This window comes from Globicephala melas, chromosome 13 (genome assembly GCF_963455315.2).
Source record: "Globicephala melas chromosome 13, mGloMel1.2, whole genome shotgun sequence".
Taxonomy (NCBI): Eukaryota; Metazoa; Chordata; class Mammalia; order Artiodactyla; family Delphinidae; genus Globicephala; species Globicephala melas.
Genome location: NC_083326.1, coordinates 43,145,608 through 43,172,930, shown reverse-complemented (window position 1 = coordinate 43,172,930; position 27,323 = coordinate 43,145,608). Strand labels below are relative to the sequence as shown.

At 35.1% G+C, this 27,323-nt stretch overlaps 1 protein-coding gene and 1 long non-coding RNA gene across 2 annotated transcripts in view; one reads left to right on the top strand and one right to left on the bottom strand.

Moving 5' to 3' along the window:
- The window catches only part of LOC115863564 (uncharacterized), a 173,438-nt gene that overhangs the window by 40,404 nt on the left and 105,711 nt on the right, over positions 1-27,323 (bottom strand). The gene's annotated exons all lie outside the window — the stretch shown is intronic.
- DSG1 (desmoglein 1) overlaps positions 1-27,323 on the top strand; it is a 37,521-nt gene that overhangs the window by 8,045 nt on the left and 2,153 nt on the right. The window contains exons 2-14 of the mRNA XM_030876469.2: positions 1,407-1,442; positions 1,707-1,838; positions 2,992-3,147; positions 4,755-4,899; positions 10,363-10,529; positions 15,470-15,604; positions 15,912-16,097; positions 18,258-18,517; positions 19,939-20,078; positions 22,405-22,683; positions 23,902-24,035; positions 24,271-24,343; positions 26,163-26,368. Of these exons, the coding sequence (XP_030732329.1) occupies positions 1,407-1,442; positions 1,707-1,838; positions 2,992-3,147; positions 4,755-4,899; positions 10,363-10,529; positions 15,470-15,604; positions 15,912-16,097; positions 18,258-18,517; positions 19,939-20,078; positions 22,405-22,683; positions 23,902-24,035; positions 24,271-24,343; positions 26,163-26,368 (2,049 nt within the window). The remainder of the gene's footprint in view (positions 1-1,406; positions 1,443-1,706; positions 1,839-2,991; positions 3,148-4,754; positions 4,900-10,362; positions 10,530-15,469; positions 15,605-15,911; positions 16,098-18,257; positions 18,518-19,938; positions 20,079-22,404; positions 22,684-23,901; positions 24,036-24,270; positions 24,344-26,162; positions 26,369-27,323) is intronic.

The window sequence follows — 27,323 nt, the reverse complement described above, 5'->3', positions numbered from 1 at the left end:
TTCCTATAATAAAAACATTATCTCTTTACACACTCATATTAACCATAAACACATATTTTCCTGAATTATCAATTATGGCAATTTTTAAAAATATGTACTTGGAGACTAAAATTTTATTTTTCTTTAATGGTGAAATTGAAACTAACTGTAAAAAGTAATTTACTATATTTTGAAATTACTATTATTCGTATTTTTTAAAATGCAAACTATAATTTCTTTTATCAGCAGTCCAGATAAAATCTAACTGTGATAACAGTTTTCATAATTAGCAATTCTGAAAAAAAAAACAGATAAAGTTCAAAACTTCTTATTTAGGGAAAAATAAAAGCTAAGAATTTACACTATCTTTAATGATTCTAAATTAAATTTAATAAATATAGACAAACCCTTCAAATCCACACCTAATTTTTAGATAGATATTTTACAATGTCCTAAGCATATTGATATATTAGACTTAATATATAAGTGTGTGTGTTTTTAGAAATGCCTTTGTTTCTAGAGAAAAATAATTTAAATTATATGTATGATTTTCACTAGAAATCATATGTAAAGATCAAGGCCAGAGTTGAAACTAGGCAGAGCTCTGTTTGACTAGCTCACTTGTTTGACCGGGAAATTGTTTAATGCAGGAGAAAAGACTAATGAAAGTTGCTTATACAGCAATTTGTCCCTACAGTCTTGTAATTTATTTTCATTGCTATGGAAGGATGCATTTATATCATCTGTTTTGTTTAGTGCCAACAATAAAATATCAAATATGAACTCATTTTTACATAAAGAAAATTGTTTTTATTTTAGAACTTTTTATTCTCATATTTCAAAGCAAATTAAACATTTATCACCTTAAGATTTTCAAGAATACTAGAAAATCTTCCATCTAGAATTGGACAGTGAAAAAGCAAATATTCCAAAGCTTTCCTGATATTTTCTCCTTTATATCCTTTCTTTACTCCAAATTTTGTTTTCTGTTTCCATCCTTGGCTAGTCAGATCCCAAAACTATCATCAAATATTTTAGTATCATAACATGCTGTTGAATCACTAAATAGCATCCGAGTATCTCCAGCTCTTCAGGCACAAGATTTACTAAGAGGTCCTGAGTTCCCAACTCTCATTCTCCCTGGGTTCTAGCTTCAAATGTCCTAGCTCATATGATTACAAGTATCTGCATAGGCTAAGAATGAAAAAGAGGTTAACAATAAAAGTAATGAAAAGAATAGTAAAATTGAAAGGTAAAAACCAAACATAAAGGAATCCTTAGCATAGTCATCAGAACTTGAGAGATAAAACTAGATTCACCTGCTAATGACTCACAAGACTATTGCTTAATTTTTTTTAAGCAGTGAGATAGCATGCATTACAAAGCATTCAGTTAAAAATTAATTATGGTTATCTTATTTTTTATAGGTGGTGCTGGAAGTTAACAGTGAATTTCAAATCCAGGTAACATATAGCAAATTAATTTTTTCCAAATTAAAAATAAGAAAAATGGTTTGGGAGAAGCAACATATTTTCCAAAGACAATTCATCCTTATAAGTAAAGTTAATGTGATGCTAAAATTAATAGATTATCAAAATTACCAATTTTCCCAATGAAACATCCTCTCTTTCTGACATTATAATTACCCCATCCTCCAAAAGCTCCAGTGGAATGTGAATTATGAATAAAAGTTAATAGATACTATTACTTTATCCTGCCCACCCAAGGTCAGAGATTATAACAGTAAAAATGGCACCATCAAGTGGCGTTCCATCAGGAGGCAAAAACGTGAGTGGATCAAGTTCGCTGCAGCCTGCCGTGAAGGTGAGGACAACTCAAAGAGGAACCCAATCGCCAAAGTAAGTATCAACCCCAAAGCATAAAATCGAAAATCAGAATGGATGGAGTTAAATTTTCAAAAGAACCTATCTTTTAAATATTTTATGAACACATCTCACTGAGAAATTATGATACAGAACAAAACTATAGCCATTCAGATTATGAAAATTGAAGCCATTAAAAGTATAAATTAAGAAATTTAGGCACTCGGGTAAACAGTTAAACATTGACTCACCACACTGGTGAAATTAATATACATGATCATATGTCACCCCAAACTCTAGATGAAAAAAATATAGTGATTTATACAATGAATTTAATGCTCAGCACATTCACAGGAACTATTTCAATGTGTGCTACTTCTGCCTCCTAATTTCTTAGAATTGAATTCCTACTTTTGGCTTTGTTATGGACATTCACAATGTACCCTGTTTCATATGCTCTTTTCCTTTTATTTTCCCTTTTCTTCCTTTTGCACACACGTGCTCACACGCATGTGCGCACACACATACACGGAAACATATCCCCACACACAGATTCACACATACAAACATATATACACAAATTTACACAGAGATTTCCCCATAAGATTGCTTACAGTCATACAATTTTTTATTTCCAAGAGAGCCCTGGTTTCACATCCTCGTCATTTTCAAAATTAAAATCTTCTACACAGTCAGATAACTCTTGTCGCCTACATAAATCTACTTTAAACTTTCTTCTAAAACTTTACATTAAAAATTTTTTTAATCAAAAAATCAAAGTTATGTAATAATATTGGTAAACTCCTTAAGACTGCAAGGAGCTCTCTACTCTAGCCTCAACGTTAGCACAGAGACTAAAAATAATACGATCCATTGTAAATGTTGAATGAATGAATGCATGAAAGATGACTGCATAGATTTAGATTTATTAGGGTGATATTTTACTTTTTTCTAATTTGATAGAAACAGAAATTGAATTTCTTTTATTACGTTGTCATTTACCATTGAAAATATAAAGCTGTTATTATTCCTCTTATCTAGGAAAATAATTCTCTATTTCCAGCATTTCTCAAAAGATAACAGATACTCACATTCAACAATTCTCAAGATAGTTGAGAATTGCACTCTTGACATAGCACTCTTGATTTGCTCCCTGTAATGTATGTTTTCACCTGTGCTCTTTCTGCAGATTCACTCAGATTGTGCTGCAAACCAGCAAGTTACATACCGCATCTCCGGAGTAGGAATTGATCAACCACCTTACGGAATCTTTGTTATTAATCAAAAAACTGGTGAAATTAATATAACATCCATAGTTGATCGAGAGGTCACCCCTTTTTTCATCGTAAGTGGGTGAATATGTATGTTCAGGCCTATATTATTTTTGGACTATCTTAAGCTCAGATCATACTTGATTTGATTTCAAGAGTCTCAATATTAGGCATTTTTGGTTGTCCCTTATTTCATGAGCATCTTATGACCCAAAAGAAACAAAAGATTAAGAGAGAAAGGAGTGTTTGCTTAACTGCCTTAGCAAAAATGCTAACCTCTGGTCAGTCCCCGGTGTCAAGCTAAAGTGTTTGTTTGGAATGGCAAGCACCTAACTTCTTTTACTTTAATTCAGTTGAGAATATCGGTTCCTCCTAACTCCAGTGCCAAATGATGATTCTGGAGCTCCTGATGGAGTCTTTCCTGAGTGAACATACTTTATGATAAAATCACATTGCTCAATGTGAACTTGAACTCAGGATGTGCCTTGGAGATACTTTAATTCACCCTTAACGAATCTCACTCTATTCTTTACAGTTGCTGTGACAAAACTTCAAACCCTCCGCCTCATTTCCACTTTATGAAGCTGACATGTGACCAACTTCATTAAAAAGTCTGAGGCCCTTCATCACAAACTCCCACAATTAATTCTCTCTCCTCCAGTTCAGAAATGTTCTGAATTAAATCCAAAAATGGGATCGATTTTCTTCTTTCTCTCAGCTGCTTATCCCAAAAGCTATCTATTTTCCCATAATTACCTGTCCAAGAACCTTAATCAATCAACTTTGTTTTTTCATCTTTCTTCTGCTTGCTCCATTGGCTGCTAATCCATTTCCATCTATCATTAGGGTCAACACTTGTTAATACTTGAAAAATAAAACTAAAGACATTTTTAAAACTTTCTTTGATCTTGTAACCTCTTCTATTCAAACCCCATAATTTTCCAAAATGCCTCCAAATAGTAATCTATGCTTGCAGGCTTTCACTCATACTGCTTTTCCGTATGCCTCAAACTACTTTAATTCCTTAGTCTTCTGTTCCAAGTCTGTATTCCTGCCTTGTCTCCCACAATGTTTCCCTGAAAACTCTAAATCAACATGCCAGCCTATTAGCTTTTCCTGATGCACAATGCATTTTATATGAAGTATATCACATAGGCAAAATAGTATACATTACACTTACATACACCAAATAATAATATAAACACCCACATAGCCACACCTATCCCATGAATGCTATATTTCTCTGAAGCCCCCGTGTGACTCTCCTTTGTCACATTCTCAAGTCCCATAACCCCTATTCCTAATTCCAACAACGAGTTTTCACCATTCCGTTTCCTTCCTCACGTAAATCCCTTTGCTTGAAACACCGTGCCAATTCCCTGCTCCACCTGTTGAAATTTTCTTGGAAGATCTCTCAATCATTACATCCTCCTATGAAGTCACAGTAATTTTGTTCTTCCTTCGTGTAACTTATCATGTTACCTTTTCTCAAATGGGATTTTGAGTTAGTGTTTGCCTCCCCTTATTGATTATAAGTACTACTTGTATCTACCTTCAAGTAGGAAATAATATGTCTTACTGTTCTTTTAGTTTCCCACAATGCCTAGCATAATGCTCAGAGAAAGCAAGAACTTAATAAATACGTGTTGCACCATGTAATTATTCCTCTTTTCTCTCCTAGATCTATTGTCGGGCTGTGGATTCACTGGGTCAAGATTTAGAGAGAGTTCTCGAGCTCAGAGTCAGGGTTTTGGATATAAATGACAACCCTCCGGTATTTTCTATGTCTACGTTTCTAGGACAAATAGAAGAAAATTCTAATGCCAGTAAGTAGTCTACTTTATTAAGTAAACAAGACTATTTTAGCTTCCAGATCATTCTTAACAGCCAGACAACTAGAGGCTAAACTCTGTCAAGGTACTACATCATGAATGTAAAAGAGAAGGTTGGAAAAGCATGTAGAACAGGAAGGCATGAGGAAATCTCCATAATGGCTTTACCCTCAACTGTGGAAGCAGCTCCAACTGTCATACACAAGGAGCAACTCTAAAGTAATAGGAAGCATTTTCTCACACACCAGCTCTGTAGTAGATTCCTAAGGAAAAAATCCAAAAGTACTTTGCACAATGGTGACAGAGGCACTGGGAGAATTTAGCCTCCCAACCTGACTACTTTGAAGGGGAATCTCATCCATTTCTATTTATACTGCCTTTTTTTTTTTTTTAATTTTAACGACTCTAAAGTCACTCATAGAAATCACTTCCAGACTAGCTATTTGGTAGCCATAATCTTAAAGAGCTTTTCTTTGACAACAAATAAATGCAAAACAAGCATTGTTGCCCCTTCTTATATATGATTTAATAAATATGGGTTTTGTTTGTTTTTACTCAAGTCACTGATAGTATGTATTGGAAATGTATTACAAACCTAATCCTCTTTGGTCCTCCATGTACAATATATTTAAAGCTGACCATCTCAAGGAATGATAGTACAGGGGCACCAGAAAATCTAGAAACTAGAACCAGTATTTACACAAGGGCTTTAAAATTCTAAACGTGCAATTGCTTCCTTATGGATTACTGTAAAAGGAAATATTTTAACTGCCAAATATTCAGTCACTTGGGTGGGATAGTATATTAACTGCTTAGTGTACCATTGAAGATTGTCCTAGATATATTTAAAAAAACAGCAGAGATAATGTCTCATTTGAATTCAAAACTTCAACATACCATAGTTACTTTTAACTGTTAAGTGGTATAACTTCTTGTAAGTTCAAATAATTCTTACATTTTAATTCTATTCGTTAAAATACTATACCTACAGTTTAAACTTTAAAAAATGCTGCTACAAGAATGATAAACCATTAGCCAGACTCATCAAGAAAAAAAGGGAGAAGACTCAAATCATCAGAATTAGAAATGAAAAGGGAGAAGTAACAACTGACACTGCAGAAATACAAAGGATCATGAGAGATTACTACAAGCAACTATAGGCCAATAAAACGGACAACCTGGAAGAAATGGACAAATCTTTAGAAAAGCACAACCTTCCGAGACTGAACCAGGAAGAAATAGAAAATATGAACAGTCCAATCACAAGCACTGAAATTGAAACTGTGATTAAAAATCTTCCAGGGCTTCCCTGGTGGCGCAGAGGTTGAGAGTCTGCCTGCCGATGCAGGGGACAAGGGTTTGTGCCCCAGTCCGGGAAGATCCCACATGCCGTGGAGTGGCTGGGCCCGTGAGCCATGGCCGCTGAGCCTGTGCATCCGGAGCCTGTGCATCCGGAGCCTGTTCTCCGCAACGGGAGAGGCCACAACAGTGAGAGGCCCGCGTACCGCAAAAAAAAAAAAAAAAAAAAAAAAATCTTCCAACAAACAAAAACCCAGGACCAGATGGCTTCAGAGGCGAATTCTATCAAACATTTAGAGAAGAGCTAACACCTATCCTTCTCAAACTCTTCCAAAATATAGCAGAGAGAGGAACACTCCCAAACTCATTCTATGAGGCCACCATCGCCGTGATACCAAAACCAGACAAAGATGTCACAAAGAAAGAAAACTACAGGCCAATATCACTGATGAACATAGATGCAAAAATCCTCAGCAAAATAACGAGTAAACAGAATCCAACAATACATTAAAAGGATCATACACCGTGATCAAGTGGGATTTGTCCCAGTGATGCAAGGATTTTTCAATATCCGCAAATCAATCAGTGTGATACACCATATTAACAAATTGAAAGAGAAAAACAATATGATCATCTCAATAGATGCAGAGAAAGCTTTTGACAAAATTCAACATCCATTTATGATAAAAGCTCTCTAGAAAGTAGGCATAGAGGGAACCTACCTCAACATAATTAAGGCCATATATGACAAACCCATAGTCAGCATCGTTCTCAATGGTGAAAAACTGAAACCGTTTCCCCTAAGATCAGGAACAAGACAAGGTTGCCCAATCTCACCACGGTTATTCAACATAGTTTTGGAAGTTTTAGCCACAGCAATCAGAGAAGAAAAAGAAATAAAAGGAATCCAAATCGGAAAAGAAGTAAAGCTGTCACTGTTTGCAGATGACATGATACTATACATAGAGAATCCTAAAGATGCTACCAGAAAACTACTAGAGCTAATCAATGAATTTGGTAAAGTAGCAGGATACAAAATTAATGCACAGAAATCTCTTGCATTCCTATACACTAACAATGGAAGATCAGAAAGAGAAATTAAGGAAACAATCCCATTTACCATTTCAACAAAAAGAATAAAATACCTAGGAATAAACTTACCTAAGGAGGCAAAAGACCTGTATTCAGAAAACTATAAAACAGTGATGAAAGAAATCAAAGATAAAATAAACAGATGGAGCGATATACCATGCTTCTGGATTGGAAGAATCACTATTGTGAAAATGACTATACTACCCAAAGCAATCTACAGATTCAATGCAATCCCTATCAAACTACCAATGGCATTTTTCACAGAACTAGAACAAAAAATTGCACAGTTTGTATGCAAACACAAAAGACCCCGAATAGCCAAAACAATCTTGAAAGAGAAAACTGGAGCTGGGGGAATCAGGCTCCCAGACTTCAGACTATACTACGAAGCTATAGTAATCAAGACAGTACGGTACTGGCACAAAAACAGAAATATAGATCAATGGAACAGGATAGAAAGCCCAGAGATAATCCCACACACATATGATCACCTTATCTTTGATAAAAGAGGCAAGGATATGCAATGGAGAAAAGACAGCCTCTTCAATAAATGGTGCTGGGAAAACTGGACAGCTACATGGAAAAGAATGAAATTAGAGCACTCCATTACACCATACACAATAATAAACTCGAAATGGATTAAAGACCTAAATGTAAATCCAGACACTATAATACTCTTAGAGGAAAACATAGGCAGAATACTCCATGACATAAATCACCGCAAGATCCTTTTTGACCCACCTCCTAGAGAAATGGAAATAAAAACAAAAATAAACAAATGGGACCTAATGAAACTTCAAAGCTTTTGCACAGCAAAGGAAACCATAAACAAGACAAAAAGACAACCCTCAGAATGGGAGAAAATATTTGCAAATGAAGCAACTGACAAAGGGTTAATCTCCAAAATATACAAGCAGCTCATGCAGCTCAATATCAAAAAAACAAACAACCTAACCCAAAAATGGGCAGAAGACCTAAATAGACACTTCTCCAAAGAAGGTATACAGATTGCCAACAAACACATGAAAAGATGTTCAACCTCACTAATCACAGAGAATTGCAAATCAAAACTACAATGAGGTATCACCTCACACCAGTCAGAATGGCCATTATAAAAAATCTACAAATAATAAATGCTGAGAGTGTGTGGAGAAAAGGGAACCCTCTTGCATTGTTGGTGGGAATGTAAACTGATATAGCCACTATGGAGAACAGTATGGAGGTTCCTTAAAAAACTAAAAATAGAACTACCATATGACCCAGCAATCCCACTACTGGGAATATACCCTGAGAAAACCATAATTCAAAAAGTGTCATGTACCACAATGTTCATTGCAGCACTATTTACAACAGCCAGGACATGGAAGCAACCTAAGTGTTCATCAACAGATGAATGGATAAAGAAGATGTGGCACATGTATACAATGGAATATTACTCAACCATAAAAAGAAACAAAACTGAGTTATTTGTAGTGAGGTGGATGGACCTAGAGTCTGTCATACAGAGTGAAGTAAGAAAGAGAAAATCAAATACTGTATGCTAACACATATATATAGAATCTTAAAAAAAAAAAAGGTTCTGATTAACCTAGGGGAAGAACAGGAATGAAGACACAGACATAGAGAATGAGGACACGGGCGGGGGAAGGGTAAGCTGGGACGAAGTGAGAGAGTAGCATTGATAATATATACACTACCAAATGTAAAATAGATAGCTAGTGGGAAGCAGCTGCATGGCACAGGGAGATCATCTCAGTGCTTTGCAACCACCTACAGGGATGGGATAAGGGAAATGGGAGAGAGACACAAGAGGGAGGGGATATGGGGATATACATATGCCTATAGCTGATTCATTTTGTTATACAGCAGAAACTAACACAACACTGTAAAGCAATTATACTCCGATAAAGATGTTTAAAAAAAAAAGAATGTTTGTTGTAAAAATTCACAAAATATGAGTAAAAACACAATAGAAATGCGTTCTTTGCTCTCCCTAGCACCGTTTTTCAGGGGCAAGTACCATCACTAGTTACTTAGGTACATACTTTCTATAATCATGTAAATATATATAAACGTGTTTCCAAAGAGGAAACAAATGTGACCATATTTTACATACTTATCCACAATGTGAGTTTTTATCGAAATATATTTTGAACATATTTCCATATTAGGAAATACATGTTTCTTCATTCCTTTTAACAATTTCATGAGATTTCATTGTATGAACGCACCATAATTAATGAATTAAATGCCTCTGAAAACATTTAAAAAATGATGCTGAAATGAATACACACACAGAGATTGAGGGAGAGAGAAATGGGAGCTGGTAGTTGGTGTCTACAGACAGGCCAATTGTGCTTGGAACAGAGTTGATTGTAGAGAAGTCTAGTTTATGAATGCTGGAAGCTTTTCACATTCACCAGTGTTCTTCATCAAAACTGCTAATAAGATTACTGGAAAAAGTGAGGGATAGGACAAAGTATGTAATTAAACAAGCATTTTTTTAAACCTACTAGTTACTTAGCATTTTACTAGAGACCACGCAAAATACAACAATAATATATATTTATTGAATGTGCACTATTCAATAGGAACTTCACATAATTTTCTTCATATAGATGTTTAATTCTTTCATTAACTCAATGAGGATGGTACTATTATCATCCCTGTTTATAGATGTGGAAACTGAGGCCAAGATCACATAGCTAGAAAGTGCTATAGTTGGGAATGAGTTGGTCTGGCCTTATATCATTTTGTTTGACCATAGCAGCCTTTTTAAAAAAGAATTATACTAGAATAAGAAATGAAAAGGCAGAAGAAAATATTTCTTTGTTTTCTAGCTATCAGTAATGTCTAAGGTCCCTGGTAAAATGTGATCTTTTCATCAAGACAAAGGTATAGAAAGGAGCTAAGATATTGGTATGTCGAAGCAGTAGAAAGGGAAAATGATAGAGTGCCCATTATATGGACCAACTAACCCTAACACCTTGTGGGAAAAACAATATATATTATACTACAACAAAAATTCAAACTGTCCATTTGCAATCAATTTCTCCTAATTTCTAGATACACTGGTGATGATGCTCAATGCTACTGATGCAGATGAACCAAATAATTTGAACTCAAAAATAGCCTTCAAGATCGTAAGACAAGAACCTTCTGATTCACCAATGTTTATTATCAACAGATACACTGCAGAAATTCGAACAATGAATACTTTTCTGGACAGAGAGGTAATTCTTTTTTCTTTGAGTGAGCTGTAGTCTCAAAGGAACTGATTCTAAAAGAAAGAGTTCTAAGAAAAAAAAAAAGAAAACAGTACTTTAAAATTTTAATTACATAACCTTTTCACATAATGGTAATGACATAAATATCTGTGAGGTGAAAAAAATAGGAATCCCTCAAATAGATTTTATACTCATTTTTCATTTAATCTTACTTAGCGTTTGTCTCAATGTAAGAAAACTACATTCTGAGAGTACATAAAAATACACACAAGGTAAAGGCAAAAGCTCCTCTTTTTTTTTTCTTTTAAAGTATGTCCTATAATGAAATAAATTTAAGAAACAATTGCTATTATGTCTCCCATCTTGGTGAGTCGCAATGAGTGTGAACACGGTAGAAGCTCCAAGAATTTTTACAGGCTAAGAAACTTGTTTATCTTTCCTTTTTGTTTTGTTTATTTGTTTGTTTATCTTTCTTTGAGCCAGCATATCCTAGGCGCATTTAAGAGAACCCTTTTTTTTTTCTCTTCCTATATCTCACCTACTGACAGCCCACTGAGTACTTTGGGAAATGAATCACAGAATCAGAATGATGGATAGGAATTAAGTAATATCCAGGCCAGTCTTTTCATTTACAAATAAAAACATAATTACTGATTGTTACCAAATTAGAACCAGCATTGCATGGTTTCTATAATGTCATGTGGTCCCTTGTTTTAATTTTAAAATATCAACTTTTTCCATTACGTTTTTTAATGTGGATAGAATATAACTGATGTGCATATATTTTAGAGTTATAAATGAGGAAGTTTTATTTTCTATTTGATATTTAATTAAATTTCATTTTAAGTATTATAGTTATTTTAAAATGACATCTCCCTGCTAATGATTCCTAGATTTAGGATAAATCAGATTATTTTAACACTCTTTATTGATCCAAATGCCATCAGTTTCTAGGTTACCATTATGTCCTTTTTTACTTGTTTGAAAATTACCATAAGAAGAAATTGACTATTTAGGTATTTCTCTCTCAAACTTTCTTAAAGGGCCCAGTGGGTTTCCTTTAACATGAAAAGAGTTGTAATGGTGAAGAGCTCTAAAAAGTAAAGGAACTCTGCAATCACTGGCAAGCCACCAGAGCAGATATTTTATTCTTTCTAATTTTTTTTTTTTGGATTATAGTTGATTAACAATGTTATGTTAGTTTCAGGTGTGCAGCAAAGTGATTCAGTTATACGTATAAATGTATCTATTCTTTTTCAAATTCTTTTCCCATTTAGGTTATTACAGAATATTGAGCAGTGTTTCCTGTGCTATACAGTATGTTCTTGTTGGTTAACTATTTTATTTTTTAAACTTTTTATTGGAGTATAGTTATTAATAGTGTTGTGATAGCTTCAGGTATATAGCAAGGTGATTCAGTTATACATATACATGTATCTATTCTTTTTCAAATTACTTTCCCATTTAGGTTGTTACATAATATTGAGCAGAGTTCCCTGTGCTATACAGTAGGTCCTTGTTGGTTATCTATTTTCAACATAGCAGTGTGTACATGTCAGTTCCAAGCTCACAATCTATCCGTCCCCCCACCCTTCCCCCACTGGTAACCGTAAGTTCATTCTCTAAGTTTGTGAGTCTGTTTCCACTTTGTAAGTAAGTCCATTTGTATCTTTTTTTTTTTTTAGATTCTGTATATAACTGATATCATATGATATTGTCTTTCTCTGTCTGACTTACTTCACTTAGTATGATAATCTTCAGGTACATCCATGTTCTTGCAACTGGCAGTATTTCACTCTTTTTAATGGCTAATATCCATTGTATGTATGTAACACATCTTCTTTATCCATTCATCTGTCGATGGACATTTAGGTTGCTTTCATCTATTGTAAACAGTACTGCAATGAACATTGGGGTGCATGTATGCTTTCGAACCATGTTTTTCTCCAGATATATGCCCAGAAGTAGGATTGCTGATCATATGGTAGCTCTATTTTTAGTTTCTAAAGGAACCTCCATACTTTTCTCCAGAGTGGCTGTACCAATTTACATTCCCACCAACAGTGTAAGAGGGTTCCCTTTACTCCACACCCTCTCCAGCATTTACTGTTTGTAGATTTTTGATGATGGCCATTCTGGCTGGTGTGAGGTGATATCTCACTGTAGTTTTGATTTGCCTTTCTCTAATAATTAGCGATGTTGAGCATCTTTTCATGTGCCTTTCGGAAATCTGTATATCTTCTTTGGAGAAATGTCTATTTAGGTCTTCTGCCCATTTTTGGATTGGGTTGTTTGTTTTTTTGATATTGAGCTGCATGAGTTGCTTGTATGTTTTGGAGATTAATCCTTTGTCAGTTGCTTCATTTGCAAATATTTTCTCCCTTTCTGAAGGTTGTCTTTTCATCTTATTTATGGTTTCCTTTGCTGTGCAAAAGCTTTGAGGTTTCATTAGGTCTCATTTGTTTATTTTTGTTTTTATTTCCATTTCTCTAGGATGTGGGTCAAAAGGATTTTGCTGTGATATATGTCATAGAGTGTTCTGCCTATGTTCTCTAAGAGTTTGATGGTGTCGGGCCTTACATTTAGGTCTTTAATCCATTTTGAGTTTATTTTTGTGTATGGTATTAGGGAGTATTCTAATTTCATTCTTTTACATGTGGCTGTCCAGTTTTCCCAGCACCGCTTATTAAAGAGGCTGTTTTTTCTCCATTGTATATTCTTGCCTCCTTTATCAAAGATAAGGTAACCATATGCATGTGGGTTTATCTCTGAGCTTTCTATCCTGTTCCATTGATCTATATTTCTGTTTTTGTGCCAGTACCATACTGTCTTGATTACTGTAGCTTTGTAGTATAGTCTGAAGTCAGGGAGTCTGATTCCTCCAGCTCTGTTTTTCTTTCTCAAGATTGCTTTGGCTATTCGGGGTCTTTTGTGTTTCCATACACATTGTGAAATTTTTTGTTCTAGTTCTGTGAAAAATGCCAGTGGTAGTTTGATAGGGATTGCATTGAATCTGTAGATTGCTTTGGGTAGTATAGTCATTTTCACAATGCTGATTCTTCCAATCCAAGAACATGGTATATCTCTCCATCTATTTTAATTTCTTTCATCAGTGTCTTTTAATTTTCTGCATACAGGTCTTTTGTCTCCTTAGGTAGGTTTATTCCTATATATTTTATTCCTAGATATTTGCAATGGTAAATGGGAGTGTTTTCTTAATTTCACTTTCAGATTTTTCATCATTAGTGTATAGGAATGCAAGAGATTTCTGTGCATTAATTTTGTATCCTGCTACTCTACCAAATTTATTGATTAGCTCTAGTAGTTTTCTGGTAGCATCTTTAGGATTCTCTATGTATAGTATCATGTCATCTGCAAACAGTGACAGCTTTACTTCTTCTTTTCCAATTTGGATTCCTTTTATATCTTTTTCTTCTCTGATTGCTGTGGCTAAAACTTCCAAAACTATGTTGAATAACCGTGGTGAGATTGGGCAACCTTGTCTTGTTCCTCATCTTAGTGGAAATGGTTTCAGTTTTTCACCATTGAGAACGATGTTGGCTGTGAGTTTGTTATATATGGCCTTTATTATGTTGAGGTTGGTTCCGTCTATGCTCACTTTCTGGGGAGTTTTTATCATAAATGGATGTTGAATTTTGTCAAAAGCTTTTTCTGCATCTATTAAGATGATCATATGGTTTTTATTCTTCAGTTTGTTGATGTGGTGTATCACAATGATTGATTTGCGGATATTGAAAAATCCTTGCATCACTGGGACAAATCCCACTTGATCACGGTGTATGATCCTTTTAATGTATTGTTGGATTCTGTTTGCTAGTATTTTGTTGAGGATTTTTGCATCTATTTTCATCAGTGATATTGGCCTGTAGTTTTCTTTTTTTGTGGAAATTGTGTCTGATTTTGGTATCAGGGTGATGGTGGCCTCATAGAGTGAGTTTGGGAGTATTCCTTCCTCTGCAATTTTTTGGAATAGTTTCAGAAGAAGAAATCCATGTTAACTCTTCTCTAAATGTTTGATAGAACTTGCCTGCAAAGGCATCTGGTCCTAGACTTTTGTTCGTTGGGAGTTTTTTAATCACAGTTTCAATTTTAGTACTTGTGATTGGTCTGTTCATATTTTCTATTTCTTCCTGGTTCAGTCTTGGGAGATTGTACCTTTCTAAGAATTTGTCCATTTCTTCCAGGTTGTCCATTTTATTGGCATACTGTTGCTTGTAGTTTTCTCTAATGATCCTTTGTATTTCTGTGGTGTCCTTTATAGCTTCTCCTTTTTCATTTCCAATCTTATTGATTTGAGCCCTCTCCCTTTTTCTCAGAGCAGATAGTCTTAACCTGGCATTTGTGGAGAACCCTCAAGACGTCTCTAACTATGAATCCTCTAAAATTATATCCACAACTTTGAGTGAGGATGCATATATGCATGTGTCTGGGAAAGGCTTCATGGCTTTTACCAGCTTCTAAAAATTTAAGTACCTTTGTGTAGAATCAAGAAAACAGATCATCAATAACTGTACTGCCACCCCCCAAAAAATGCAAACCATTTGCTATCTCTTTATTCTTCAGGGGTTGATAATTTGGGGTACAGAATTTTAATTCCATAAATTCTTAGTAAATCTTAATCTCTCCCCTCCTGATCATTTTGTTCTTCTTCACCCTTTATGAACTTTTTCAACATATAATAAGGAATGATGTCTTTTAAAATTTTTGCTTCTTTTAAATGATGCTGAATAAGAATTTTTGGGAATAGAAGTGGCAACTTCATATTGATTCATGTGAGATTTTCGAATTTTCAATATTCTGTGTTACCTCTATCTTCATCATAGATTTATGTAAATGTTGATCCAATATTTTAAAAGATCCTTGTACGAGACAAAATAAAAACTGTCTACATCAACTGTGGTATTGTTTGTTGTGTGTATTTTTAGCAATATGGCCAGTACTCTCTAGTTGTAAGAGGCTCAGACCGCGATGGTGGGGCAGATGGTATGGCAGCAGAGTGTGAATGCAGCATTAAAATCCTCGATGTCAATGATAACTTCCCATACATGGAACAGTCATCAGTAAGTATTAGTCCTTGAATTTAACAACAACTTTAGGTTCATTACCTTCTAAAATTTGTTCAAACAATTCTATTTATATACGTACATGTTATCTTTAGTCACACACAACCCAAATGTACACAAATATTTCATCTCATGTTTGTCTACGTAATACATATGAAAAAACCCCTATGTGAACAATGAAAAGTGAGACCACAAACATAGATCTCTTTCCTATATCATGAATAACTATAAACATTCTATATAAAACTAATATAGTTCTATTTCTCACATAGTTTGTGCTAAAATTTTTTACTTCTTGTTTCAGTATTCCATAAGTATTGAAGAAAATGTTCTAAATTCAAATTTGCTCCAGATTAGAATAATTGATTTGGATGAGGAGTTCTCAGCTAACTGGATGGCAGTCATTTTCTTTATCTCTGGAAATGAGGGAAATTGGTTTGAAATAGAAATGAATGAAAGAACAAATGTGGGAACGTTAAAGGTTATTAAGGTATGGAATAATTATCCTAAATATTTTGTTTTCTTGGTTTTTTTCAAAGTGTTAATCTTAAAATGATGTTAACATTTCACAAACTTGAGTGGGTGAAAGAATAAAAATTACTGTGTTTTAGAATTATACATGATATAGAGCTTTTTTATAGGGAGTTTTTCTGCTTATATAATTTCATAAAGACAGGCATTGAACTTTTACTTGAAACTCTTTTCTAGCAATACAATATTCCCTCACAGATCATACATTTTTAAACACAAATCTTATTTTATGCTTACAACAAAGTACGATTAATCCTTAAGGTTTTGTTTTACACATTTGAAGAATATTTTTTGAAGCAGATTAAACATTGCCTAAAAAAAAGTGTCCCTGTCAACACTGTACATCAATTATTATTCATTAATAACATTCATCACATAAATTAAAAGTTGTTAGTTCATCCAGTGTGTTTTCACAGAATTAAAATTAAATTACTGTAATTGTAGGATTATCACATTCTCATCTCACTTCTGCAGCTGACCCAGGCTTATTACAGACATAAGTATACTAGAGACTTGGTCCAAGTCATAGAGATTTGGCCCAAGTCAACACAGTTCTCCTGTGTCCCCTCTACATTACCGACCCACCACATTTACCTGCAGTAGAATTTTCTCTGAGATTCGAGGGGGAAAAATGTCTGACTCCTAGGGAGCTGATAGTGAAGATTTCACCCTGTGCTACAAGACTTGTCAGTCTATTTTTTAAAATCTGCAATAGCTGTGCATGGATTGTACATGATGCATGCAATATGTATTCCTCATGGTAAAATGTAATCTCTTTTTAACTGTTTTCTTCCTTCAGAATTGCTCTGGGAAATAAACTCCTAAGGAATTCTGTCCCCATAGGAATGTGTGATCATTTGTCTCATATGTCTTCATAAAGTGTCACCATGCCTACAGCTTCCATTCACTGAGGCAGTGTGCGGATGATTTAGTTTATTCTCTACAGCATCCCTGTAATATAGGTTATATGCCCACGTTATAAATAAATACACTGAGGTTCAGAGAGAGTTTGTAACCTGCTCTGTTCTCATCACTAGTAAGTGGGACAGCTGACATTCAAACCTAGGCTTCTCTAGCTATTAAGTTCACATTCTTTCCACTACACTATCTAGGTTTCCCTGCTGGGGAAACTGAGTCCTAATCTATTTCACCCCAAACTATGATATTACTTTAGAAAATTAATTGATCTATCTGGCCTCAATATCTCTGTCTGTAAAATGGGAATAATGTTCATTTTTCTCCCAGACATGACATCATATATTAATTCTTTTGTTAGGATTATATATATATATGTAATATGTGTGTGTGATGTATATGTATACATAATTTTATAGCCATTCTTGGAGTTGCAAATAAAGCTAATATTAGAGCAAACACTGAACATTTTAGCTAAGTAGAGAGCTCAGTGTGTGAATCGATGGTCATCTAAACTACTGTTATATGAAAATTTAAAAAAATATAGTTGGTATTTATAGGCATAATGCATAGTTGTGGATTTTATGAGTAGTGGATTTTGACACCGTCTTTCATAATGAAAATGACTACTTGATAATTTTATAATATAAAGTGAATTTTTCCAGGATATGTTGAATAAAATATGGATTTCTTTTTATTATTTATATACATTCTATTATTTGATTTATTGAAAGAAGTCACATATACATTGTAAAATTTCTTGTACATAGTTCTTTATGGATAAAATCAGTCAAATGATTGAACCTATGTTATACTTGGCCCATTCTTCCTAATAAATAGAGCTATTTTCTGAGAAACCTGAAATGATAGCATCTAACATAAACTCTCTTTGTTTGCATTACAAAATGCATGGATTTGACCACCTGTATTATTTTAAGTTTTTTAGTTTGGTGGACAATTAGAACTCATACATTTTCAACTTTTTCAACAAAAGATCCAAGACAATTGGACTTTTTCTTACTGTATTTTCATGTGTTTGTATTGAATTGAATATAAAGTAAGAATAGAGTGTGTATTTATATGTATTTATATTTAATTAAAGAAAAAGATGTAAGAATTTTTTTGCCTATTATCAAAGAATATCTCTTTCCTCTAGAATGTTTTTTCCCCTTATAGTAAAACTATTTCAATATGTATTTTCTAGGCCCTAGATTATGAAGCTACGAAGAATCTTCAACTTAGTCTTGGTGTTAGAAATAAAGTTGAATTTCATCAATCAATTAAGTCTCAATATAAACTCACAGCAACTGCAGTCTCTGTGACTGTGTTAAACGTAGTTGAAGGCTCAGTGTTCCGTCCAGGTTCAAAGACATTCGTAGTAACTAGTGAGATGGGACAAAACTATCAATTGGGAGACTTTATAGCTACTGATCTGGACACAGGTCTACCTTCAACCACTGTTAGGTAAGACTGACATTTTCCAACTAATTTTCACCACATATTGAACTTAAGTAAATATGTTCTTTTTAGAAAGTATCTGAATTAAAATATTTGTCACTATTTTTGAAATTCAATCATAAAACGTACTAATTGGGGAATTGTTACCTAATTTAGACTGTTTAACTTAAGAAAATATAAAAATTTGCACAAAATGTAAGATGGAAAAATGTGAAGGTTTAAAATGTGAAAATATTTTATCTGGAAAGTTTGATGCTCCTGTGTTTATATATTTTATTGACCAGTTAGCTGATTACTACATATCATGGTTATTCCCCTTGGAAAATTTGATGGATTGATTTTACCATTGCAAATTTGCCCAGATTGAAATCAATTAGATTTAGTTAACGCATTTCAGATACTTTCTCTCTTTAATCAGCACGTAATATTGGTCAACGATAACCTTGATATGAAAAATTGGTTACATTGAGGAAAAATTAAGCTGTGTAGTTTTTTTTTTTAACTCTACGTATCCGAGTGTTTCTACTTGATCAATAAAAATCTGTGTGTATATGTGCACACGTATTTTGCAAATGTGCTTGTGATCAGGAATAATGGTGGAGTGGAAAGACCTCACAAATGAGTTTTAAAAGTTCTTTCTGTGTGTTCCTCTCACTCCATGTGAGTATTTCAGTTATAGCTCTTATCACACTGCACCGCCATTACTGATAAGCTCTCTTGTACTCCACAGATGTGAGTTCACTGAGGGAAGACCACACCCCTATCTGACTGCTTTCCAAGTTCTATTTCCTGAGTTTAGCACAATGCCTGACACAGAGAGCTATCTAACCAATGTTTGTCTAACGAACATATAAATGAGAAGGAAAACTTCAAAGTCAAAGATGAGAAGAGAAAGAGAATAGAGAATAGGATAGAGGCATGAGACAAGGACAGAGTTTGGAATCCACAAGAAGTCCTGTATATTCACTGTGTATGTGGAGAGGGGAGTGGAAATAGGGAAGGGATGAAAGCCAAGCTGCTGAAGAAGTAACTTCTTTGGTAAGAGAATAGTTTAGAATTAGCAGCAGCCCAGGAAGTTGCAGCATCTGGGCTGTCCAGGACAGTTCTGATGCTACCAAAATCAAATGAAAATGAGACTGCAGGCGTCAGAGGGTTATTCGTACATCTAAGTGGGCTAGATGTAATAGACATTCCATCACAAGTGGCTGCTCAGTAATTCTTTTTTCTTACATTTAAATCTTCATCCATTTCTGAATGGATGGGGGCTGAAACTGCCCCCCCCAAAATAAAGTCTCCAATAATTGAAAATTATATCCAGGAGTTACAATTACTGGCTGGAAACATGGTTTAAAATCAAAATCTCTCTTTCTCTACCCCCTGACTTTAGATAGCTAACATTAATTTGTACCATTGTCTTTCAAATACAGATATGAAATGGGAAGTAATCCAGCGGGCCTAATCGCTATTGGCTCAAAAACGGGCATCATTATTTTGAGAAATAAAGTTACTGTTCAACAATATGAAATACTTGGGGGGAAATACGAAGGAACAATTCTATCTATAGATGGTAAGAAATCAATTTAATTTTTTCCCGTCTACTGGAAGTTATATATACATTCAGAAACTAAAATTTTAATTACTGTCTTTTGAAGTAACCCTTTTCCAACAAAAGTTATCATATTGGGTATTATACAATCAAATCCTGAATGATACAAGAGGCATTATAATTTAGGGTTAAGACCGTGAGCTCTGGAGTTAGACTGGATTGGTATCTCGTACCATCACTTACTAGCTCTAAGATTTTAGAGAAGTTATTTAACCCATCTATCCCTCAGTTTTCTCTTCCATAAAATGGGCCAATAACATTATGGATTTAGAAGTACTTAAGGAGTTACTACATATAAAGCACTAGACGAGTGCTGACATTCAATAAACGTTAGTTGGGCTTCCCTGGTGGCGCAGTGGTTGAGAGTCCTCCTGCCGATGTAGGGGACACGAGTTCGTGCCCCGGTCCGGGAAGATCCCACATGCCGCGGAGCGGCTAGACCCATGAGCCATGGCCGCTGAGCCTGCGCATCCGGAGCCTGTGCTCCGCAACGGGAGAGGCCACAACAGTGAGAGGCCCACGTACCGCCAAAAAAAAAAAAAAAAAAAAAAAAAAAATATATATATATATATATAATAAATGTTAGTTCGTATTAATGTCAGTAATAGAAAATTTTTATTTTTACTGTAAAATTATTTTCAAACAGACCCAAAGCCAAGTTAACTTAACTTTACATGATCCTTGGAAAGTTGATGTACAATTTTGTGTAAACAATTTGGAATTAGCATGCTTATATTACTTTTCAAAACCAACAAAATTAAATTAGGCTAATCACTAGGAGGGAAGTTCCTCGAGGCTAATTCTAAGCAATATTTGCTACTTCAGTTTCTCTTCCTCCCTTCTTCCTCCTTCTCTCCCTTTCTTCCTCTTTTTCTTTCAATTGTCCTAAGAAGGGATTGACAATTTCCACTTGCTTCACAAGTTTAAAAGAAATAAAACAGCATTTCTTTAAAGTCATTCAACAATTCAGAATTTTTACCAAATTATGCTGGTCTTCTCCACAATCAGTCAAAATAAATGTAGTTTTTAAAATGTTTATTACAAATCGAAATGTTTATTCCATCTACATATAAAGCTTATTTCAGTGCTGAAATTGTCTTAAGCAATTGCTAGTTTCCTCCTTTTCTTACATCCAACATCAAGCTTAATTGGACACATGAAAGAGAAATTGGAACTTTAATTTACTAAACTGTAGGCTGATGGCAAATAGGGAGCATTCCCTTTGTCATTAAAAAATACCACCTTCTGGGGATAAACATTAGATCTGATGATAATAATAAAAATAACAAAAACAGTAACAGTACAATAGAATTGTTGTATTCCAACAAAACAGTAACAATAGAATCAGCATAGCTGGGCTGAAAGGGCTTGGGCTTTGATATCAGATAGACTGTATGTAAAACTATCTCTGTTATGTACTTCCAGGGATATCTTTATTCATTTATCCAGAAACTAAGTATCAAATTCTAACCAAACGTCAGCCATTGTGCCGGATTCTAGAGTGACATCAATGGACAAAGTCTAACAACAGCGCTTACATCTATATAGTAGAAATAATAACAACAATAATAGTAACTTGCTGAAGCCAACAGCAATTGTGGAACCATTAAGTTGAAACAAATCACAGATGTCTCTCCTCCTGTGTTTCGTCAACAAACACAATAATTTACTGAAACTTTGAAGGATAAGAAAAAAGCAAATTTGGAGTATCTGCTTGTGAAACAAAAGTGCTTCATTTTATTGATATGAAGATTCCCCTCCCCCAACAGTGCCAAATTCCCTCTCCTATGAGTTGTTTGAACTGTTGGTTGTGAGTTTGAGGATATGCTACTTTATCAGTAGGAGATTTTTATACAAATGACTGACCAATCTGCCCAAAGTCTGTTGGTTTTGTCAGCCCATCAAAGGAAAAAAGACAAGAACTGAAGATGAAAGACAGTAAAACAGCAAGCAAAATCTAGTCTAATACATGGAGAGGTGTGCAACACATGGTCTAGAAATGTCTCCACAGTGGCTTATGACACACTGCTGACCAATACATAATGTGGTGCTTACTGTGTATGTTTCTCAACACATAGGACAGTTTTTCTCAAGCACTAATATTTATTCATAATGGTTTGATTTAAAAACTGAGTCACAGACAAGAGACAATATGCGGAGTTACTGGATTGGTGGGAATAAACACATTGAAATAAGTACTGATGCAAAGAGAAAATAGTTTTGTATTGTCCAACAATTATTACGCTAAATGTATAAAATATTTCTTTCATTTTAAACCTTGTTACAGATGCTCTTCAAAAAACTTCTACTGGTACAATTATTATTAAACTTGAAAGTGATTCCAGGGAAGATGATGCACGGTCTAATGATAATAATACCAGTACTAGCACAAATGGCCTTACTTCCTCAGATGTTATCATTGATACCAACAAAAACGTTGGCACTGTTAGCACAAATACTTTTGGTGTAGGTCGCACCACTGCTTTTCGTTCAATAAAAGAGGATAATGTATATTTTGGTCCTGCTGGCATTGGACTACTCATCATGGGATTCTTGATCCTAGGATGTAAGTACTTTAACAGTCCTGTTTTTATGTGCCCCCTAAAAAATTGTGGAGAGGAAACAAGTTTTCTGATCCTTTGATGACATATATTTTACAAATCCTTATTTTGTGCAATTATCAAGAAATTTCTATGTTTGGTGTTGGGTTTATGACATGAAAAAAAACATCAAACAACTTGACCCCTTAGAGTGCAGTGGAGGATAAAAACTTTTTTGCTTTGAATCTCAATGTAATAGGAAAGTACCATAACAGACAGGTTCAAATTGCTATTTGAGTGAAGAAGACAGTCAGAAATAACTGACTGAAACAATCAGAAAAGGCTACATAGAGAAAGTGAACTCTGAGTTGGGTTTTAACAGATGAATAGGAGGTAGCCTAGTGGACAAGAAAAGGGGAACAGAATATAAGAAGAAAAAAAATCCATGTGCAAAATCCCAAAAGAATGAGAGTGCAAGTAACTGAAATAAAGGACTCCAGCATAGAAAAAATAAAGGATGTACTTGAGAGCATGGTGAGAGTCGAGTCTAGAAATATAGGCAGGGGCTAGACCTTGAAGGGATTTCATGCTGTGCCAAAGCTGCACAGCCTAAGGAAAGGAGAGCAAAATAGATGAAAAATTAAACTCCAGCTTCTAAATTCAATTGTCTGAGTCCTTCAAAGTTTACCCAAGTTTTCTGAGCCTTGCTTTGGCCAACTGTGAAATAATAAAACTTACTTCACAACAATACTTAGATAATGAAAAGGAAGTACCATGCATGGAAGCATTTAGAGATAGACCACATTGTATGGTCACTAGAGTGGACCTAGTCAAGGATCTAGACATGAGGGTATAATATCCAATGGATTCTTCAGGTGGTCTTTAACATTGCCTTGGATGATGATAGAAATTAGAGTGGCGATGAGCCAGATGCTACAGTCTCTGAGGAATATTTTTCCTTTAATATTTTCCTAAGTAATGACAGGGAAAAGACTCATCTGCTTTAATAGTATAATATGATCTGTAATCTGAATACTATATAACAAGTAAAAATTGATTGTGGTCTGAGGCTCACATTGATTTTGGTATCTCACCATTATTCAGCTTGTTTTCTGAAACTTTCATAATAATGTTAGAATCAAATGGAGTTATATTAGGGGTTCAAATTTAATCATAAAAGCAGGTTGTTTTGTTTTAATATGGTCCCACTGCTAATTGCAATATTCCTATATTTTCACCATCAGTGGTCCCACTTTTGTTGATGTTTTGTGACTGTGGAGGTGTCCCTGGTTATAGGGCCAGCTTTAAGCCTGTTACCGAATGTACGGATGGAGCAATGCATTCATGGGCGGTGGAAGGACCGCAGCCCAAACTTGTGGTAAGTGCTCACTAACAGTCTAGGTTGTTATTTGTTCTGGGATAGCCGATGGGGAAAACGAAGAGAAAGGTACATCAAAATTAGATGACAGTAACCGGGGAAGCCTTTCTAAATGAGGTTCAGATTACTTTCAGTATCCTTTTAGAAAATCTGAGGTAATTTGAGAACAAACCCAGTGTATAATTGTTGAAAGAAAAGAATCATTACAAATGGGAAAATGTTTCCTGTCCTTTAGGATTTGACCAATATCGGTGCACCACAAATACCACCCAATAATGCAGATACTATTGAGTGCATTGACAACTCAGGTAAGAAAAATTTTTTTTAAGTTTTCATAGTTCAAATGACTAGCGAGGAACTCTATTCTCTGTCTTTGCATACCTTACCATTTCTCAATTGTCTTATCTTTACAATTGTTCCCATCATTCTTTTTTAAATGACTAATTTGCAAATTAAATGATAAAGAAAAACCTACAATACTTATTATTCTTTTAGGTTGCATTTTTTTAAATCTTCTTCAATCATCAGAGAGTACACAAGAGATGACCTGATTAGGATTTCTATAAATAGGAGAGAAGTACTGAATTGTAACCAGAAGTCAATTTTGGCTGAGATTTTTTTGTCTAATAGAGCAATTTGAATTAAAGTACAGCCCTATTAAATAGACGTATGCTCATTTATTGAGGCTAGCATCTGCCTCCACAATTCACAAAATCAGTCTAAGAAAAAGAGGAATAAATTTTAAAAACTCATATCTTTGAAAATAATTGTACTGTCTTGCCTTATTTCAAGGTAAATAAATATTATTGATTCTCTTATTTTTCATTCAGTCTTTTTCAAACTTGTGATCATGACTTTTCCACTTTGAACTCTTCAAAATGTAAAAGACATAGGAATGTTTATGACTTATAGAACTGGACCACATTCAGAAGACTGGAGATGCTAGTCTGTAAACTTATTTCTCCCCCTGAGGTGTCCATTATTGTTAATGACCCCAACACCCTCCACCTAAAAAGCAGAAACTCATTTTTGACTCCCTTATCTCCCTATTCATTGACTCTCAGTCAGTTCTCAAGACTTGTCAAATCCTCAAATCCACCAGGATTTATTTATGCATTTATTCTCTCATTAAGTCTACAAACCTTGAACAAAGCACAGTGAGAGGCACCAGAGCAAGAAGTATGAAACACTATACCTAAACTCAAGATCTTCAAAATATGAAAGCCATAGGACACCTACCCCATTGTCAACACTTTCTCTGTCCATGGCACTTCCATAGTCTGGGCCATCCTTTTATCTCACCTCCCTGGAATTTTGTAACAGGCTTCTACTCACCCCTCACAATCAAGTGCAAATCCCAGAGTCTTCATGCAAACCCATCCCCTCACCATAGCCATGGCCTCTTCTCTGAATGCCCTGGAGGCCCTGTGCTTCTAATAATACATTGAGTATTCTTATACTGTTTTTTTTCTTAAGTTTTAGAATTTGGGTATTTTCCCCCAATTTGAAATCAAACTCTCTAAGGCATAGATAGGGTTTTATAACCTCTGTGGAGCCCCCGATCCCAGCACAACATATAGTAGTATCTCAAATAATTACTGAATTAACAAATTGATTAATAATATTATTTTGAACTAAATATCATATTTGCATCTCCTTTCTTTATGTATTACCTTCATTTTTATTTATTTATTTATTTATTTTTGGCTGCATTGGGTCTTCGTTGCTGTTGTGGGCTTTAGTTGTGGCGAGCAGGGGCTACTCTTTGTTGCGGTGCCCGGGCTTCTCATTTTGGTGGCTTCTCTTGTTGCAGAGCACAGGCTCTAGGCATGTGGGCTTCAGTAGTTGTGGAATGCGGGCTCAGTAGTTGTGGCGCACTGGCTTAGTTGCTCCTTCCTGGACCAGGGATCGAATCTGTGTCCCCTGCATTGGCAGGCAGATTCCTAACCACTGTGCCACCAGGGAAGTCCTGTATTACCTTCATTTTATTTCTTTGCTCACTCACAACTGTGTACTTAAATGGAGAAACTATACATTACAGTAAGTTACTAATTTTTAGTTTACAATACGCTAGAGAAAAAACAGTTTACAGGAGAAAGTAAAATTTAATTTGATCAACACTTTTAGGGGTTTACACAAATGAGTATCATGGCAGAAAAATGCAAGATCTTGGAGGAGGAGAAAGAACGACAGCATTGGAACTGGTGGATGGAGTTAAAACATCAGGACAACCTAAGATATGTCAAGAATATTCTGGAACATTAAGAAGTTCTGTGAGGGACTGTAGAGAAGGAGGGCTGAATATGAACTTCATGGAAAGTTACTTCTGCCAGGTAAGCTCTCTATCCCCATGCCTTCCTTTCCATCCTGCACCCAGATCTCTACCCCAGGCCCCCACTATTTCCCAACAGGGCTTTGGTGCGTGTTTCCTAACTAGGTTCCCAGCCTCTGGTCTTTACACCTGACAATCTATATTCCTGCTGAATAGTATTTCTCAAACTCTGACTTGAGCACTTTACTCCCCCACTTTAAAACAACCAGTGGCTCCCAGCTCTGTTTTGTCTGTGGCGTGAAGTCCATCTCCTTCACACAGCAATTAACCAATTGACCTCTTCCCTCACACCCTGACATCTCCAATTATTCCTTACCAGCCACCCTGCTTGCCAAGCCCCTTTGCCTTGTTCACACTGGTCTACTGCCCTCCATGTCTTTGCTTATGCTGTGCTCATCCTGGAATGCTTTTACCTGATCTTCTCTCTCACAAACCCACACTCATCTTTCTATCTGGTTCAAACACCCCTGCCTTTCTGAAGTTTTTACTGTGAATCCTCTCATCCAAAATAGCGTTGATGTTTCTTTATGTGTATCTCTGTAGTACTTTGTTTGTACATTTTATAGAACATACCATTGCTAAAATCTGTTGGTTACATGTCCACCACCGTTTTTAGTGCCTCGTCTGCATGGGCTCTACATTATGTTGCCAGTACCTGGCTCAGTTCCAAGCACAGAGTAAACATGCAATAAGGGTGGGTCCAAGAGCCGTAGTACATTTCCAGGACATTCTAAGAACCAGAGAGAATTAATTTTGCCATCTTCAGGTAGAGACAGAATTTCCCGTGGTTCTACCCCATGTGATACTTAAACCTTCAGATATTTCCTACCTCTGATACTGTCTCTGATACATTTATGTCCTTCTACACACGGGCCTAAAATACAGTCATTAACTCTCCTAATGAGAGGGTGGCTGATATTTTGAACTGAACTAGTAGTAAAAGCCTTCCAAATAGC